Genomic DNA, 20,686 nt, shown 5'->3' on the forward strand with positions numbered 1-20,686 from the left:
GACTAGAACTCTGGTCCATACTGCATCTGGTCCAATAATATTATGACTAATGTAGCAACAGACTTTCCACCAAATTTTCCCTTTACCAGTGGAATGACAGACTTTCTGCCAGATTTCACTGGTTAACAGTAATATGAGATATAAGAAAAAAATAGAACTTCAAGAAAGAGTCAACAATTGATATCCATCTACAAGGTATCTGACCATCATGACTGGACATTTGAAGTACCTGGTAGTAGACTTCACAAATGATCCTTAATGTTTAAAAATGCAAAGTGCCTTGGTATTTGTTATGACATTTAAACTCAGAATTTATGTAGTAAAGAAAAATACTCACCAACATACTTATAAGCCACACACTTAAAATTCATTGAACATTTATGAAAGCTCCAAAATTTAAACCATAGCATATTTATTTTATAACAAAATAGAAAAAAATATTAAGTTTGTTTTTTATACATTTTGATTATACTAAACTTGTTAATTTAACATTAGTCAAATAAACATAGTTATTTTAAAAATGCTGAGTACGTGATAAGATGAATTTTGTTTTTCAGCAGAAAGAGAACTTCAGGAGTAAATCATGGTCTACAGGCGCTTCCCATCCAGGACACTAGGTCTTCATCTTCTGTTTCTTAGACCACTCAGGTGCTTCTTTTTTAGTCTGTTTTAAAAAAGCAAAAGAAAATCCAACAAAATGCTTACAAGGAGGACAGGAGGGGCAATTCAGAGAACTAAATATACTGAGGCTTTTTAAAAAATGTAAACTATACTAAAAAATTGCTTTTCTTAATACAGAAAGGATACTTAAGGGCAAAGACTTTTTCTCTTGTCATAAATAATCTCCCACCTGGTAGGTATGTGGTAGAAAAAGCATACATCTAGGCCAGGTGTGGTGGCTCACGCCTGTAATCCTAGCACTTTGGGAGGCCGAGGTGAGCGGATCACAAAGTCAGGAGTTTGAGACCAGTCTGGCCAATATGGTGAAACCCCATCTCTACTAAAAATACAAAAATTAGTGGGGCGTGGTGGCAGATGCCTGTAGTCCCAGCTACTCGGGAGGCTGAGGCAGGAAAATTGCTTGAACCCAGGAGGCAGAGGTTGCAGTGAGCTGAGATTGTGCCACTGCACTCCAGCCTGGGCAACAGAATGAGACTCTGTCTCCAAAAAAAAAAAAAAAAAAAAGAAAGAAAAGAAAAGAAAAAACATACATCTGTGTTTTCTGGCTCAAAGCCTATGTATTTAAGAATTTCTGATGATGTGATTATTTTACAAATTGATTTTATTTTCAAAGAGAATTATAAAAAATCAACGACGACTTATTTTTAGTTGTCTCATCTATATAGATGATAGATATTCATTCACTAATAGATATTAAGTAATTACTATATCCAAATTATTGTGTTTTGGATCTTATGAATTTCTAAGTATTCACCAGAGTACTTCTTGGGTTTATTGCTCAATCATTTCAGCCTAAAAGGAGACAGGCTGTACAGAATAGAAAGAAAAAAGCAGGTGAGAGGGTGAACTACAGAATAAAACATTCAGAACTTCACTGATGCCAGTCAAAACATCCTATTTTGGCTGGGCACAGTGGCTTATGCCTGTAATCCCAGCACTTTGGGAGGCTGAGGTAGGAGGATTGCTTGAGCCCAGGAGCTTGAGACCAGCCTAGGCAACATAGTGAGGCCCCATCTAAAAGAAAAAACAAATTAGCCAGGGATGGTGGCATGCACCTGTAGTCTCAGCTAACACAGGAGGTGGAGACGAGAAGATCACTTGAGGCTGGGCATGGTGGCTCACGCCTATAATACCAGCACTTTGGGAGGCCGAGGTGGGTGATCACTTGAGGTCAGGTGTTCGAGACCAGCCTCGCCAACATGATGAAACCAATGCCAGACGTTGTGGCGCACACCTGTAATTCCAGCTACTTGGGAGGCTGAGACAGGAGAACTGAGCCAGAGAAGTAGAGGTTGCAGTGAGCCAAGGCTGTGCCACCACACTCCAGCTTGGGTGACAAAGCAAGACACCAACCATGTCAAAAAAAAAAAAAAAGAAGATCACTTGAGCCCAGGAGGTCAAGGCTGCAGGGTGCTGTGATCATGCTACTATACAGAGCAAGATTGTCTTAAAAAACAATTGAGAGGAAGGTACAGAGATACTGCATATACCCTCTGGGCCCGCACATGAACAGCCTCCTCCATTATTAATATCCCTTAGCACAATGGTACCTTTGTTAGAGCTGACGAACCTACACTGACATGTCATTATCACCCAAGGTCCATAGTTTGCATTTGGGTTTACTCTTGTTACTATGCGTTTTATGTGTTTGGACAAATGTCTATAGACTGGTATCCACCATTATATGAGTGAGCCAAGATCACTATAATCATACTTGGCTCATTATAGTATTATACATAATATTTTCACTGCCCTAGAAATCCTCATAGATTCTTGCATCTACGTTCGTGAGACATTGGTCTGTAGTTTTGTTTTCCTGTAATATCTTTGTCTGAATTTGGAATTAGGGCAATGCTGGCCTTGCAAAATGAGCTGGGAAATATTCCCTCTGCTTCTATCTAATGAAAGAGATTGTAGAGAATAGGTATAATTTTAGCTGAGTGCTGTGGCTCATACCTGGAGGCCGAGGCAGGCAGATCATTTGAGCTCAGGAGTTCAAGACCAGCCTGTGCAACACGGTGAAACTCCGTCTTTACAAAAAATACTCAAATTCATTGGGCATGGTGGCTGTGCCTGTGTCCCACCTACTAGGGCGGCTCAGGTGGGAGGACTGCTTGAGGCCCAGAGGTGGAGGCTGCAATAAACTCAGATGTGCCACTACTCCAGTCTGGGTGACAGAGCCAGACTCTGCTGAGAGGAGAAAGAAAGGGGGGCGGGGGGGAAGAGAAAAGAAGGGAAAGGAAAAGAAAGGACGGAAGGAAAGAAATTCAACAGTGAACCTATGTGGGCCTAGTACTTTCTGTTTTGAAAAGTTAAGGATTAAATTCCTTTAATTTTTGCCTGGGAAAGTCTATTTTTCTTTCACTTCTGAAAACAATAATTTTGCAGGGTATAGAATTTTAGGATGGTGGTTTTGTTCTTTTGTAACTTTAAGTGTTTCGCTCCACTCTTCTTGGCTTGCACTGTTTCTGAGAAGTCAGCTGTCATCCTTATCTTTGTTTCTCTATAGGTAAAGGGTAACTTTTCTCTGGCTTCTTTCAGGACTTTTTTCTTTTTTTTTGAGATAGGTTCTTGCTGTCACCCAGGCTGGAGTGGTGTGATCATGGCTCACTATAGCCTCAATCTCCCAGGCTGAAGCGATCCTCCCACCTGAGCCTCCTGAGTACCTGGGAATACGGGTGCATGCCATCACTCTTCAGCTAATTTTTACAATTTTTTTTGTAGAGATGGGGTTTTGCCACATTGCTCAGGCTAGGATTTTGTTTTTATCTTGATTTTATCTATCTTTTGTCTTTATCTGGTTTGAAAATGATATGCCTAAGTGTAGTGCTTTTTCTTTTTGTATTTATCTTTCTTGGTGTTCTCTTGCGTTCTCTGGGTCTGGGGTTTGGTGTCTGACATTAGTTTGGGGGAAATTCTGTCATTGTTTCACACATTTCTTCTGCTCCTTTCTTCCTTCTCCTTCTAATATTCTCATTAAATACAAGCTATAGCTTTTGCAGTCGTCCTGTAGTCCTTGAATATTACGTTTTTTTAGAGGTTCCTGTTAGACTACAACCCCCTTCCCCCATTTTTTTCTGGTGGAGACATGGTCTTGCTCTGTTGCCCAGGCTGGAGTGCAGTGGCATGATCATGGCTTACTGCAGCCTCGACCTTCTGGGCTCAAGTGATCCTCCCACTTCAGCTCCCTGAGTAACTGGGACCACATGTGTGCACCACTGCGCCTGGCTAAGTTGTGTTTGTGTGTGTGTGTGTGTGTGTGTGTGTGTGTGTAGAGACGGGTCTCTTACGTTGCCCAGGTTGGTCTGGAACTTGAACTCCTGGGCTCAAGTGATCCTCTCGTCTAGGTCTCCCAAAGTGCTGGGACTACAGAAGTGAGCCACTGAGCCTGCTGAAATGTCCTCAAGGTTAGAGATTATTTCCTCAGCATCAAAGGCACCTGTCATTTTTTGTTTGTTTGTTTTGAGACAGTCTTGCTCTGTTGCCCAGGCTGGCGTGCAGCAGTGTGATCTTGGCTCACTGTAACCTTGGCTTCCTGGGTTCAAGCAATTCTCCTTGCCTCAGCCTCCTCAGTAGCCGGGATTACAGGGGCCCGCCACCACTCCTAGATTTTTTTTGTATTTTTAGTAGAGATGGGGTTTCACCATGTGGGTCAGGCTGATCTCAACCTCCTGATCTCAGGTGATCCGCCCACCTTGGCCTCCCAAAGTGCTGGGATTACAGGCGTGAGCCACTGCAACCGGCTGGCATTTGTCATTTCTGTTACAGTGGTTTTGATTTTTAGTATTTCTTTTTTTGGGGATTCCTTCTTAGGATTTTCATCTTTCTGCTCGCAGTTCCCGTCTGTTCTTGCATGTTGTCTACTTTATCTATTGCTGCCCTTTAGTACACTAATCATGATTGTTTCAGGTTCTCTGATAATTCCAACATTTGTGGCACAATTGACTCTGGTTCTGATGCTTGCACTGTCTCTCCCAACTGTGTTTTTGGCTTTTACTCTATCTGGTGAGTTTTTCCTGGTAACCGGACATAATGTACTGGGTAAAAGAAACTGCTATAAATGAGCCTTTAGCATAGGGAAGTTATCCTGTGGTCCTATGATTAGGTCTCAGTCTTTCGGTGAGAATGTGCATCTGGCATGTGAACTTCACATGTTTCTCAGTTTTTTCCCTCTTAGGTGGACCAGGATGGCTAGGTGGGCTGGAGTTGGGTATTTCATTTTCCCCAAGTCAGTTAGGCTTTGATAAAGCCCTGGCAGGGTGGGTTCTAGTTAAACAGTTTCTCCTGAGGGCAGACTTTGTTGAGAACAGAGTTCTCTGGCATATTGCAAAGTGTTCTCTTTCCCCTTCCCCTGCCGGAAACAGAAGAGGATTTTCTCCCAATATTTACTGCAAGAACTAGGTCAAGCTTCTAAAGTTAAAACTCACAAGAGTGTGGGGATCCCTCTTATGACTGGAGTTTTTAACTTTCAGACTTGTCCATACCTAACCTCCAGCAACTCATCAGTTACATTCAGGTTTTCCTACCCCAGCACTGGTTCCCATCCATGCAAGGTTTTGCTCTCATACATCAGCATTCTCTGTACTGGCCTAGCTTTCCAATTTTGGGGGCGGCGGTTCGCCCTGTGACCTCACTTCTCTTAAGTATTTAAGAAAAGTTGGTGTTTTTCCAGCTCAGCTTTTTATTTGTTGTTAAGATAAGGAAAAGTCAGAGTAAAACCAGGGAACTGCATGATTCTCATACAATCAGATCTGGGTGACTGGGAAAGATGAGCCAGCTAAAAGTCTAGGGCTCTCACTATTCTTGGTCATAGAAAAACATGTCTGTCATTGTTCTTTAAATTGCAGATCTCAACCCATGGGTAATTAACTCTGCTTAGTAGGTAAAGACCAGAATTGAGTGGGGGTGGAGAAATAAGACTAGCATAGAAAATATCAGAGTATTGGCCCTAGTGGGGTTAAGTTCTGTTTTGAGAAACTGCAAATGTCACTAGGTCATAATGTAAATGGTTTTCTTAACTGTGACTCCTGGACAAAAAAAAGAAAAAGCAACTTCTACAGACTAAGCTACAGATCCTCAAGATTATACCAAAGGATGCAGAATTAGTTTGAACATTCACATTTCCTCAATCAACTGCCACTAAGATGTCTACTATTGCTATTTGTTTACAGGGAGAAGGTAAGTAAAAACTTTGGCATTAAAAAGGAATCTTAATACTCAGAAAGGGCAGTATAAGACTTTCCTTTTTTTTTTTTTTTTCTGAGATGGAGTCTTGCTGTGTTGTCCAGACTGGAGTGTCATGGCACAGTCTTGGCTCACTGCAACCTCTGCCTCTGGGTTCAAGCGATTCTCCTGCCTTAGCCTCAAAAGTAGCTGAGACTACAGGCGTGAGCCACCACCCCTGGCTAATTTTTGTGTTTTTAGTAGAGACAGGGTTTCCCCATATTGGCCAGGCTGGTCTCAAACTACTGACCTTGTGTTCTGCCTGCCTCAGCCTCCCAAAGTGCTGGGATTACAGGCATGAGCCACCTCGCCAGGCCTGGTATAATAATTTCAATGGCATGCGGTTCTTTCTGACTCTCCTTTTATCTGTGTCTGTTACATTGCAGACCATTACTCCCACCCCTAGTAAGTCTTCTCTTCAGATGTGTTAACGAGACAGATTTGCCACAGTCAAGTGTACCTTGTCTTGGGGATTAACTGCCTTGTTACTTCATAGGGTGACTTTTCAGATTTTTGATCACAATCATTTTAAGTTAATTTCAAAGTCTCCTCCAGTAGGGCTGAGATATGTTCCTTATTCTCAGGTTATTTTTGGTGAACTTCACCATCACTGTCATGTTCTAACTACTTTTCACTTAAAAGACTGGCCCCTTTAGGATCTGACCCATACTTACTTATCTAATCCTATTTCTTTTTATTTATTTATTTATTTATTTATTTATTTATTAAAAAGATAGGGTTTCACCATGATGGCCAGGCTGGTTTTGAACTCCTGACCTCAGGTGATCCACCCACTTCGGCCTCCCACAGTGCTAGGATTACAGGCGTGAGCCACCACGTCTGGCCTCTAATCCTATTTCTTGACACTCTCCAACATGAACTAAATTATTGGTACTTGAGATTAGTTTAATGGCATTTATTTGACTGCCTACTCTGTGCCAGTCCTTGTGTTAGGTTCTGGGGATATAAAAATGAATCAAATCCTGTTACAGAGGCTACTGGAATCACTTCTCAGCCTTTTGGCTCAGATTAAGTGTGGAGGCTGCTGGTGTGTCTAGCATATATCTATTTCCCCCTTCTTAATAACAGAACTCTGATTTTATCAGTAAAGCAACAGAGTCATCCAGTATAAAACATTTATCAGCCTTCCTTGCTGCTAGGTATGGTCATTTGACTAAGTTCTGGTCAATGGGATATAAGCTGAAGATGTTGGGTAGGACTTACGGAAAAACTCCTTTAGAAAGGGAGACTGTATTTTCTTCCCTTTTCTTACTTCCTGCTTAGAATGCAGACGTGATGGCCAAGGCCAGAGCAACCATACTGTGATTCTCAGAACAGACGCCACACTCTAAGGATGGCTGAAGAGAAAGGAAGAAGGAAGCTAGGTTCCTGGTGACTTCATAGGGCCACATACTTGTCCTGAAATAGTTATCTCCAGGTCTGTAGTTGAGAGACTGAACAATTTGCTAAAGCTGCTGAACTAGCGGTGGGACACAATTCCTAGAGATGCTGACTCATACCCTTAGTTTATACCATTCATCTATTTCATCTTGCATCCTCAGCACGCAGGAAAGTGTTTGGCCAGCAGTAGTTGTTCGATGTCATGCCGCCTTGGATTTCGGTGGTTTGAGCACTTATAGCGCAGTGGTTAAAGCACAGGTTCCAGCCATTTATTAATTTTGTAAAGTGGGCAAATTGACGACTTCTGTTACCTCATATATAATATTTTTCTCCATATCATGTCACATTTTCACTTCCTGTTCAATTTATTTTTTTGTTTGTTGGTTGGTTTATAGTCTATCTCCATCCAAGAATGTAAGGTCCACAAAAGGCAGGAATTGTTTATATTTCTACTGCTTGGAACAGTACTCGGCACAAAGTAAGTGATCAAAGACTTTTTTTGATGAATAGATGAATGTTTGGGTCTGCTATGACAGAAGCCTTTCGGTTCTTTTTAAGTCTAGACATAAAGTTTCATGTGAGTCTATATTCAATCTTTCTACTATGCGAGACAAAAGAAAATTCTACTACAGTAAAATGCAGTAATATGTTTCCAACTAATTAGGCAACATCACCCTTTATAAGCATCAGGGGTAGTACTTGTGATTCTAAGCAACAGTCCAATTTTTGAGTAGAAATAATTAACCAGAAAGGCATGGAGACAGCATATTTTGCTGTATGAACTCATATTTATTTGTATCATTCAAAGATATGTTCAATCCTTCTACTGGTGAACTTCTTCCTTTGGTTATATTATTGTCTGAAATTCAGGTTCTCTGTTAATTACATTAGAATAGAATATGTCACAGTCATTTCTCATCTATGTTAGTATGTAAGTCTCATCCCTACCAAAATTTGAACAGATTCCAAGTAGATAATACTCCTTCTAAAAAGTTTGTTTCTGATTTTTATGAAATGTATATTCTTCATTTCCAGATATTTTAGTCAGTAATGTGCTAGCCATTAGTGATAGCCCTAAGTGCCAGACACTGGAAGTTTCTAAGCTTTTTATCAGCTCCTGAGATGACAGATCATGGATCAGTGAACTATGGTCCGTGGTCTGTTTTTATATGAGCTGCCTGCTCAGAATGGTTCTGACATTTTTAAAGAAAGGTAAAAACAAAACAAAGAATATTCAGTAGAATTGCTGGCTCTTGGTAACTAATCGTTAAAATGGGCACAGCAAAATAATTCAGATGCATAATTAACTATTTTTTGGAGAATCGCTTGAAACCAGAAGGTGGAGGCTGAAGTGAGCCAAGATTGCACCCCTGCACTCCAGCCTGGGTGACAGAGTGAAACTCCATCACAAAAACATGCAAAAAAATTAACTGCTTTTTATTTTGATAATTCCATTCTTTTAGCTGTTTGATCAGTAGTGTTTCTTTTTTTCTATTTCATTAAAGTTACTTAGTTCCCTTCATATTCATAAGATGGTGCTTTATTTGACAAAATTTGACATTCTGCTTCAGTTATTAATGGGATTAACCATTTAACTGAGTAAGGTCCTTATTTTAAATATAAGACTTACAGGTTCCATGATATGAAGCCATATATATGTATATACATATATACACACACACTATAAATATATATATATGCATATGTATTTTATATACATATAAAAATATATATGCATACAAATCAATAAAAACATTCAATTGTTAGAGAAGTATTAACAGGCCCCAAAGTACACTATATTCCAGATTTAGGATAGAGTACAAAGCCACTGTAGAAACAAATGACAAGATTAACTGGAAACCTACCAGAAGTAACTAACTATGTTACATAGTGATTTTGGAAACAAATAACTGATAAGATAGGTACTTCTGTGTCATCTAGAATTAGCCAGCTAAAATGTTAATATATAACATGGGGATTATAACCCATTGAGAAAGTTTGTTAAAATTAGAAACAATGATGACTGATAAATGCAGACTTAATAAGCCTGGTGGATTACTTCTGTAATCTAAAGAAAGAGCTAGGAATTAAGAACCTATTAGTGTATAACCAGCACCACTTCTCTAAAGAAAAGAAAGACTATGTCTGGTAGATATAATTATGTTGTTTTTCAAAAAAGATATAAACTGGAAACCAAATAAATGAATATTTAGAAGTCCTCACAGGCAGGGCCCAAGTTAAGTGAGTTTAAGACAGTTGATCTGGCTTTACCACTAACAAAATGTGAAACTGTCTGAGATCAGTCAGCTTCATTCCACGCTCACTAAAAAAGTCGATTTCTAGCTTAGCTGACCAGCTAAAGTAAATAACATCAGGAAGAGGTTACAATTAGTATTTCCAACACTAAAAATTAAAAGATGAATATTTAAAAATGTGCACGTACACAGCTAGGTATGTTTAAGTCTGATCATACTTCAGTGAGATGAGTCTACATTAAACATAAAAAAGTGACACTGGGCCAGGTTTGGTGGCTCATGCCTATTGTAATCCCATCACTTTGGGAGGTCTTGGTGGGCAGATCACTTGAGGTTAGGAGTTTGAGGCCAGCCTGGCCAATAAGGTGAAACCCCGTCTCTACTAAAAATACAAAAATCAGCTGGGTGTGGTGGTGGGTGCCTGTAATCCCTGCTACTTAGGAGGCTGAGGTGGGAGAATCACTTGAACTCTGGGGGTGGAGGTTGCAATGAGCCAAGATCGCACCACTGCACTCCAGCCGGGGCAACAGAGTGGGAGGCCAGGGTGGGGGAGTGAGACCGGAGCTTCTAAACACAAATAAGACAAAGAAGAAGTGTTATAGGAATGTGGGGCTTCTAATCTCCTCAGCCCCCAGGGTCTGGGGTGGCTGGAGTCCCTTCAATCTACCAGCAAAGTTCAGTTATCCTGTTGTGCCATACAAATATTATAATTTTCCATGTGTGTTTTAAAAAATGTTGGGAGGCACAGTGTTAGGGCACGACTCTGTGCTGACACTACCTTACTGTGGCATCCTTGTCACTCGTCTAAATACAACCAATTGTACTCATTATATTATTATATTACAAAAAACTGCTACATTCCATTTTTGATAAAACTATAAACTTTCTCTCATGAACAATGAGAAAAACATTATAATCTATCTACTTACAATTTTTAAATTAAATTAGAATTTTAAATTTATTTTTTATATTAGATTTCATCATTTTATATATATTTTTGAGACAGGGTCTTGCTCTGTCACCCAGGCTTGAGGGCAGTGGCATAAACATGGCTCACTGCAGCCTCAACCTCCTGGGCTCCTCCCACCTCAGCCTCCCAAGTAGCTTTTAGTACCACAGGCACACACCACCATGCCTGGCTGATTTTTTTTAAAAATGTTTTTTTTTTTTTTTTTTTTTTTTTTTTTTTTTGTAGAGGCAGGGTCTCACAAGGGTTTTTGCCTAGGCTTTAAAAAAATTTTTAGGCCGGGCTCCATGGCTCAAGCCTGTAATCCCAGCACTTTGGGAGGCCGAGGCGGGTGGATCACGAGGTCGAGAGATCGAGACCGTCCTGGTCAACATGGTGAAACCCCGTCTCTACTAAAAATACAAAAAATAAGCTGGGCGTGGTGGCGTGTGCCTGTAATCCCAGCTACTCGGGAGGCTGAGGCAGGAGAATTGCTTGAACCCAGGAGGCGGAGGTTGCGGTGAGCCGAGATCGCGCCATTGCACTCCAGCCTGGGTAACAAGAGCGAAACTCCGTCTTAAAAAAAAAAAAAAAAAAAAAAAAAATTTTAAAATAAGATTTTGCTAAGATACCTGTAACATTTATTACTTAACCATTTAAAAATGTACAGATCAGTGGTATTATACATTCACATTATGATGTACTATCACTACTATCCATCTATAGAACTCTTGATTTTGGTTGACTGAAACTTTCCACCTGTTAAGCAATAAATCCCCATACCCCCTAGCTTCTGGCAACCACATTCTATTTTCTGTCTCTATTAATGTGACTACTCTAGGTATAACTCATCTACTTTTATTTCCCTTTTGTCCTAAGGGAAAGGGTTAATACGTAGTGAACTGACTAAAGTCAGACATAAGAATATAGTAAGAAAGGAATAACATCGCCGGGCGCGGTGGCTCAAGCCTGTAATCCCAGCACTTTGGGAGGCCGAGGCGGGTGGATCACGAGGTCGAGAGATCGAGACCATCCTGGTCAACATGGTGAAACCCCGTCTCTACTAAAAATACAAAAAATTAGCTGGGCATGGTGGCAGGTGCCTGTAATCCCAGCTACTCAGGAGGCTGAGGCAGGAGAATTGCCTGAACCCAGGAGGCGGAGGTTGCGGTGAGCCAAGATCGCGCCATTGCACTCCAGCCTGGGTAACAAGAGTGAAACTCCGTCTCAAAAAAAAAAAAAAAAAAAAAAAGAAAGGAATAACATCTAGATATAGAAAATACATATTAGACATCCTATTCCTTTTTATTTTCTTTTTTTTTTTTGACGGAGTTTTGCTCCTGTTGCCCAGGCTGGAGTGCAATGGTGTGATCTTGGCTCATGGCAACCTCTGCCTCCTAGGTTCAAGCAATTCTCCTGCCTCAGCCTCCTGAGTAGCCAGGATTACAGGCATGCGCCACCATGCCTGGCTAATTTTTTTTTTTTTTTGTATTTTTTAGTAGAGATGGGGTTTCACCGTGTTGGTTAGGCTGGTCTCAACCTCCTGACCTCAGGTGATCCACACACCTTGGCCTCCAAAAGTGCTGGGATTACAGACGTGAGCACCAGTGCCCAGCCTTAGACATCCTATTTTTCAACAATAAAAAGGAGAACAAATTAGAAAATATTTTGTGCATATCATATTTTCTTTGCCCTTGGAATTTCTAAATAACACTCATTTTCACTTGTCAAAATCCCATGCATTGTTTAAAGCAAGCTCAAATACTTCCTTCTGACAAGGCAGTCTACGAGTCATCCAAAACCAAAGTGTCTATTCTTTCTTTGAGTTTTTGTTGCAATTTGTATTTCCATTAAAGCAGGATACCAAGGCCAGGTGCAGTGGCTCATGGCTATAATCCCAGCACTTTGGGAAGCCGAGGTGGGAGGATTGCTTGAGCCCAAGAGTTCAAGACCAGCCTCAGCAATGCAGTGAGACTCTGTCTCTACAAAAAAAATAAACAAATTTAGTTGGATGTGTTGGTGTGCATGTATGTGCTCTCAGCTGCTTGGGAGGCTGAGTCAGGAGGATTACTTGAGCTTGGGAGGTCAAGGCTGCAGTGAGCTGTGTTCATACCACAGACTGGGTGACAGACAGAGCAAGATCCTGTCTCAAAAACAAAACAAAAAAAAGTAGGCTAACTGATCTTGCCTTACGTTATTGTTTACTAAGCTTGATCCCAGAGGAGCAGCATTTTTTTGTTTGTTTTTTAAAGATGGGGTTTCATCATGATGGCCAGGCTGGTCCTGAACTCCTGACCTCAGGTGATCTACCCACCTCGGCCTCCCAAAGTGCTAGGATTACAGGCTTGAGCCACTGCACCCAGCAGGAGCAGCATTTTTAATGCTGATATCTTATTGATCATCACAGCCTCTTGCATATAGTCAGTGAACACTTCTTGAATTGACTGCACTAATTTTCCTTCCAGGCTAGGTGCGGTGTCTCATACCTGTAATCCCAGCACTTTGGGAGGCTGAGGTGGGTGGATTATCTGAGGTCAGGGGTTTGGAGACCAGCCTGGCCAATATGGTGAAACCCCATCTCTATGAAAAATACAAAAAATTAGCCAGGCATGGTGGTATGTGCCTGTAATCCTAACTACTCAGAACGCTGAGGCAGGAGAACTGCTTGGACCTGGGTGGTGGAGGCTGCAGTGAGCCAAGACAATGCCATTGCCCTCTAGCTTGGTTGATAGTGTGAGACTTTGTCTCAAAAAAAAAAAAATTGTTTTTCCTTCCAGATGACATGTAGCTTTCCAGAACACTTCTAGGGAATCACGTTGTTCATATAACCACTTACATATCAATTATATAAACTTAATCTACCCATTCAACATATGCTAGCCAATGAGATAACAAATACAAGCCAAGACCTGAACTACATCATAAACTCACCAGAAATCAGACACTTCATACACTATATACTGGAGCTGCAGTCTTCTTGTTTTCTACCCTACCTGAATTGTTGCTTTGTCACCCAGGCTGGAGTGTGGAGGCATAAAGTTGGCTCACTGCAACCTCCACCTCCCAGGTCCAAGCGATTCTCTTGCCTTAGCCTCCCGGGCAGCTGGCACAACAGGCATGTACCACCCACACCTGGATAATTTTGGTATTTTTAGTAGAGGTGGTGTTTCACTATATTGGCCAGGCTGGTCTCGAACTCCTGACCTCAGGTGATCCATGTGCCTTGGCCTCTCAAAGTGCTGGGATTACAGGTGTGAGCCACTGCACCTGAGCTCTTTTTGTTTTAATGCTTACAATCTACTTGGTTAAAAGACTAAAAGCAGAGTTGCTGGGATCTGCATTTTTTTTTCTTTTTGAGATGGAGTTTCACTCTTGTTATTCGGGCGGGGTGCAATGGCACAATCTCGGCTCATGGTAACCTCCACCTTCTGGGTTCAAGAGATTCTCCTGTCTCAGCTTCCTGAGTAGCTGGGATAACAGGTATGCGCTACCACGCCCAGCTAATTTTGTATTTTTAGTAGAGATAGGGTATCTCCATGTTGGTCAGGCTGGTCTTGAACTCCTGACCTCAGGTGATCCACCTGCCTTGGCCTCCCAAAGTGTTGAGATTACAGGTGTTAGCCACCATGCCTGGCCAGTATCTGCATTTTAAATAAAGTATTGAGAAAATAATGACAATTATGTGAATCCTGAGTATAAACTGTATTTTCAAATAGGATGGCAGCAGAAAAGCAGCAAAAGAATCCTATACTGCTCAGGAAGGAAAAAGGAAGGTTATCCTAAACCAGATTAGAATAGCTCTGGGTTTTTCTCACAAAGAGATAAGTGAGGCTGGGAAAAGAGACAGCACAGCAAAAAGCTACCTTAGGAGAGAAAGCAGGTGATTAGTGGGAATGAACTGGGTGTTTCTGAATGAAGAAGACAGAAGTTGCCTGTTGCAGAATAGCACTAACTAGAGTCATGGGAGGTGAAACTTTCATTCTTCCTGTAGTTCAGTTTTATTTATTTATTTATTTATTTATTTATTTATTTATTTAGTCTTAAGGTTATACCTGACATAGTTCAGTTTTAAAGTTCCCCACCCAGCTAGGAAGATAACTAAACTGGGGAGACAAGTAACTGCTTTTCTCTTCAGCAAATATTTACTGAGTATTTGCTTTGTTCAGGTGCTATGCAAAACAAAAGGAATACAGTTTCTGTCCTTAAGGCACTTACATTCTCTGGTTGAATTAGTTTTTGTTGATACATTAAATGCCTGAACAACAACTCCGCCACATGTGTCACTTCAAAGGCCAGAGCTTTTCTATAAAATGTAACCTTTGAGGTTGCCTTCACATATAAATATCACATATGGTGGGGCAAGGTGCCTCACGCCTGTAATCTCAGCACTTTGGGAGGCCGAGGCAGGAGGATCATCTGATGTCAGGAGTTCGAGACCAGCCAGGCCAACATGGCAAAACCCCGTCTCTACTAAAAATACAAAAATTAGCCAGGCATGGTAGTGGGCACCTGCAATCCCTGCTATTTGGGAAGCTAGGGCAGGAGAATTGCTTGTACCTGGGAGGTGGAGGTTGCAGTGAGCTGAGATCACACCACTGCACTCCAGCCTAAGTGATAGAGGGAGACTTTGTCTCAAAAAAAAAAAAAAAAAAAAAAAAAAAAAAAAATCACGTGTACACTGTGAAACATTTGTATACATATAAAAAAGCACATTAAAAAATGTCTTCAGAGGAAGGTCTAAGTGTCAAAAAAAAAGTCAAGCTCTTATTTCTCCTTGTCTTCATCACAGCACTGTTCCCACTCCATTGCTCAGTTAACAGTTTTGTGTGGCTTACCTCATATTGTCAATGCATATGGAAATGCTCATCCATCCACCCACCCATCACTGAATTTAATATCAGGGGAAAATACCCATAGCAGATACTTTCAGCCAAAGGATCTAGAATTAGAAATGTTTTCATTTTGGATATAAAACCATGAGATTATAAAATGATTAGCTCTTACTTCAAATATTGGCATGGTAAATTCCTTATCAACAAGTTCAGAAAAAAATATAAAAAATCATTCTTATGGAAAATTGAAAATATTCAAAAGAATAACTAAAATTTATCATGACTGAAGAGAATCATAGCATGTTAGAATACAAGGAGCCCAGAACTCATTTCATTATAACCTTCCACTTAATTTTATAGATAAGTACACATTGAGGACATTTAATGATTTGCCCCAGGTTACCCAGTCAGTATTAGCATACAGTCTTGATTTGCCTTGTTTACAGTATTACCTCTCAGTTTTCATTAGGACATAGCTGAGCTTCTACCTCTTTTGAAAAAAAATTCCCTTATTATTTAAAAAGAACTTTGTTGTAGAACAAAATAGAAAATCCAGATAAGCAAAAACAAGGAAGAAAGAACTACCCAACTAATACTGAATCTTCTTAATTTTATCACCACTGCATAACCTTATCTGGAGGAACTGGGGAAATCTTATTACTCACGTACTGATTATAGCCAGTATTCCAGGAAATCACAATCAGGTTACTAAGCTAATGCCAGAATTGCAGAAGGTCAGGGTCAGAAGGAATGGTGCTATTGCCTGGAGCAGAGTAGGATCACAGAGTGCTGACAGGCTTTAAGTATTTGGCTGTATCTTGTGGTTTTCATCTGACCTGATTTCCCATTAATGTGTATGTATGCAATCTACTTTATTCCTTTAGATTATAGACACAGCATAGTGTCTGCCATAATCTCTGCCCACTTTCTGAGCAGCACTTGCCTAGCCACAGTCCTTAATAAACAGTCTTTGGGGTTCCAGCTACTCGGAAGGCTGAGGCAGGAGAATGGCTTGGACCTGGGAGGTGGTTGCAGTGAGCCGACATTGCACCATGGCACTCCAGCCTGGGCGACAGAGTGAGTTCTCTGTCTCAAAAAACATTAAAAAACAAATAAACAAACAAAAAAACAGTCCTCAGCAGCTGTACTTGGAATGGTGTGACCCCTACTCACCATTAAGGGCAGCCGTTCTGTAGGCTGGGTAATAACCTTAGGAAGTGTTGCCAAAAAGGGGTAAGGGGTATCACCCAACAAGAATGAGCTATGCCAATGAAATTCTTAGTCTTGGAAAAAACAGGGAGAACTACATTATAAGACAGTAGATGCAGAGAGAATGTACATAAACTTGTTTCAAGACAAAGGGCTGTGAGTAAGCTAATGAGGAAGTGGAAAATATGAGTAAGCAGAAAAACTCGGAGAGAAACAGAGAAGCTGATGTACCAGTAGGAAAAGATGCATGGACTTGCTGCCTTGTGTCCAGGCTGGTCAACTGAGCCATCCTGTTTTCTCCCACCTGTAAGCTTAGTCTTCATTACTGCCACATGTACCCTTAAAATAATTGTCCCTTATTTTATTTTTTTTGAGGCGGAGTTTCACTCTGTCGCCCAGGTGGGAGTGCAGTAGTGCCATCATGGTTCCCTGTAACCTCTGCTTCCTGGGTTCAAGCGAATTCTCCTGTGTCAGCCTCCCAAGTAGCTGGGACTACAGGCATGTGACACCACACCCGGGTAATTTTTGTATGTTTAGTGGAGACAGGGTTTCACCATGTTGGCCAGGTTGGTCTTGAACTCCTGACCTCAGGTGATCCTCCTGCTTTAGCCTCCCAAAGTGTTGGGATTACAGGCGTGAGCCACCACGCCTCACCAACTGTCCTTTACTTTCTCTAAACTGCAACTTTCTTTCTTTTTTTTTTTTTTTAAATAAAGATGGGGTTTCTCCATGATGGCCAGGCTGGTCTTGAACTCCTGACCTCAGGTGATCCAACCACCTCGGCCTCCCAAAGTGCTAGGATTACAGGCGTGAGCCACCACAACCGGCCAACTTTCATTTTTTTAAAAAAGGGAGGTTGATTTATATAATCACTAAAAAATCTCTTTTAATTCTTTAATCTTGAGTAGCATTATCTGCATGTATAATAAAATGACTGAGATAAGAGGTTCTCAATTTTGACTGATTACTACATTCATCTAGGGAGTTAAAAAAATTAACCTTCTGAGGCCGGGCGTGGTGGTTCATGCCTGTAATCCCAGCACTTTGGGAGGCCGAGGTGGGTGGATCATGAGGTCAGGAGATCGAGATCATCCTGGCCAACATGGTAAAACCCCATATCTAAAAAAAGAAGGAAAAAAAAAGAAGAAAAATCTTTCTGGTTTTGAGTCTCTATGTTTAGCAGGTAAAAATCATGTTTTTTCTGAGAAATGAAAGTATGCTTGAGAAACCATTTGAAGTAAAATGGAATATTTAATAATGTTCCTCCTGTTTTGATTCTCTTGCCTTTTAACCTTGATTTGAATTTATTTGCTAAAACATATAATTTTCAATATTTCCTAATTTATTTTTTCTACTTTTAAAAACTGGCACATAACTGTACATATTTAAGGTATTTTATCTGCTTTTAATTCAAATTTTTCTTATTTCTTTTTAATTTATGTGCATATACATTTTTAGCTAACAATGTATTTCAGTTTATGTTAATTGATTTCGTATTTTATGAGGAATTAGAGCAATATATACTCTATAAGATAGGTAATATACACATTCAGAAAATGAATTAATGCAAATCTTTCAAAGTCTTTTCATAAAACATATTTGTGAAATCTGTTCATTTTATAAATACGAAAGGAAAAAATTAAGTATATTTAGTAAGAATCAGGAATACTAAAACTTTAAGTTTTAAAAATTGTACTTACAAAGAGTGTTGGTTTAGGTATAAATATATTGTCTTCATGCTCTTTAGGCATATTCAGAGTCTTTGATTTCTGATTTTCTGTCACATTTTTTGATTCTGTTTTAGTGAGAAGTAAGCTGTTCTCAGAATGTTTACTACGCATCTTAACGAGAATCTGTTTCATTGTTGCCAATTCCTGTTGACATATGAAAACAGAAGAAAGTAGCAAGTGATTTTAGCAAGCAGACTAACAATAATTAATACTAAAATATTTATTTTTCTTTAAGTAGAAGAAACATTTGCAACAATTATCCTACACACATAAGTTGTGAAAATAAAATACTAACATACAATAATCATGCACATGAATCATAATCATTAATACTCATTTAATACGGTAAGTGACAATTATAAGTTTTTTTTTTTTTTTTTTTTTTAGACAGAGTCTCGATCTGGCCAGGTTGGAGTGCAGTGGCACAATGACAATTACAACATTCTATAATCTAGTGGTTTCCACATATTTTTTTTTTTTTTTTTTTTTTTGAGACGGAGTTTCGCTCTTGTTACCCAGGCTGGAGTGCAATGGCGCGATATCGGCTCACCGCAACCTCCGCCTCCTGGGCTCAGGCAATTCTCCTGCCTCAGCCTCCTGAGTAGCTGGGATTACAGGCACACGCCACCATGCCCAGCTAATTTTTTGCACCTTTAGTAGAGACGGGGTTTCACCATGTTGACCAGGATGGTCTTGATCTCTCAACCTCGTGATCCACCCGCTTCTGCCTCCCAAAGTGCTGGGATTACAGGCTTGAGCCACCGCGCCCGGCCCACATTTTTTTTTTGTTTGTTTGTTTGAGATGGAGTTTTGCTCTTGTTACCCAGGCTGGAGTGCAATGGCGCCATCTTGGCCCACCGCAATGTCCGCCTCCTGGGTTCAGGCAATTCTCCTGCCTCAGCCTCCTGAGTAGCTGGGATTACAGGCACACGCCACCACGCCCAGCTAATTTTTTGTATTTTTAGTAGAGACGGGGTCCCATTAGCTTACTCCCCTCATTAGCTTACTCACACGTTGACCAGGACGGTCTCAATCTCTTGACCTTGTGATCTACCCGCCTCGGCCTCCCAAAGTGCTGGGATGACAGGCTTGAGCCACCGCGCCCGGCCTGATTTCCACATTTTATTGCACACTGGAATCACCTGCAGAGCTTCAAATATTGCCAATGATGCCTGTGTCCCACCCCCAGAGACCGTGAGATAATTGCTGTGCAGTGTGGCCCGGGCTTTGGAATTTATTTTTTGAGATAGGGTCTCACTGTCCCCCAGGCTGGAGGGGAGTGGTGTGGTCTCGGCTCACTGCAGTCTCTACCTCCAGGGCTCAAGCAATCCTCCCGCCTCAGTGCCTGGGTAGCTAGGATTACAGGTGCACACCACCGTGCCCAGTTAATTTTTGTATTTTAGAATTCTTGAAGATCTCAAGTGATTCTAATAGACAAATTCAGGAACCACTGGCATAGCTACCTTCCACTGTAGATGTTCTACATATATTCACTGAGTAGATTATTTAAGCATTGAACTTTTTCTCTTCTTTCTTTTAAAGTCTTATATACAGATGGTAGAGAAAAAGTATCCATTTTTTTTCCCCTGGCTATTAGTTAGCAGTTAAACAGTATGTTTAATACAAATGCAAGATTTCTTTAGCTGTATTATCCCTTATCCTTTTACACATGGTAATTGGGGTTGGTTTTAGTTGCCTTTTGAACTAAGAATTGTGATGAACTTTTTGAAGTTGAAACAGGTGAACTGATGAACATTTTCACTTGTTCCTTCTCCCAAGTCCATCTGTCTTTTATATCTACAGACAAATCTTTAGCACATAACACTAGTTAGTGGATACTTATGATTAATTACTAAATTGACACATAATATATAAGCATATGGAGAGATGACAGACTAAACTGTCCTTACCTCTATTTAGTGGTAGGCTGTGAAACAGGCAAGTTTCTTCTATTATCTTACTGTATCTTCATGTCAAAACAGCAAAGTTATGGTGATAGAATGATGTTCTGCTCTCTTCTACTCATCTGTTTATAGACACCAGCTCTGTGTCAGAGCAAGTTCCTACAGGCCTTTCTACTCTGGCTGTCATTAGTTCTATTTAGAACCATCTAGCTTGAGTGGGTATTTTAAAACAGAGTTGCTGAGTTTAAGCCGTATAACCTTAATAGATTTTAGGGCCATGAAAGGAGTTGGAAGAAACAGTGTCAGAATCCTTTCTCCTTTCTGTAGTAGTGGAGCTGGCTTGGCCAATGTACATGAGAATGTGTATACCTGCAGACACGGCCAATCTGATATATGTCTATCCGGGCTCTTTGGGGGCTCTTTTTTGCTTTCAAGATTATGTTGTTTCATTTATATGCTCCTCTATGGTGAAGTATATAATTACTGATTTGATGTCTAACAGGTA

The 20,686-nt window shown here is 40.5% G+C and overlaps 1 protein-coding gene across 3 annotated transcripts in view; it reads right to left on the minus strand.

Annotated features, from left to right (window-relative positions):
* Positions 1-428: 428 nt before the first annotated feature.
* PIBF1 (progesterone immunomodulatory binding factor 1) overlaps positions 429-20,686 on the minus strand; it is a 238,647-nt gene continuing 218,389 nt past the window's right edge. For 2 of the 3 annotated variants that reach the window (XM_039473143.2, XM_039473144.2), the window contains exons 17-18: positions 18,248-18,421; positions 429-664 (exon numbers count right to left, since the gene is read on the minus strand). In XM_039473143.2, the coding sequence (XP_039329077.2) occupies positions 614-664; positions 18,248-18,421 (225 nt within the window). In that variant the 3' untranslated portion in view covers positions 429-613. Of the gene's footprint in view, positions 665-18,247; positions 18,422-20,686 lie in introns of those variants that run through there. The other variant, XM_074387626.1, reaches the window with a different exon arrangement.

Source organism: Saimiri boliviensis, chromosome 16, assembly GCF_048565385.1.
Source record: "Saimiri boliviensis isolate mSaiBol1 chromosome 16, mSaiBol1.pri, whole genome shotgun sequence".
In the NCBI taxonomy this organism is placed as follows: domain Eukaryota; kingdom Metazoa; phylum Chordata; class Mammalia; order Primates; family Cebidae; genus Saimiri; species Saimiri boliviensis.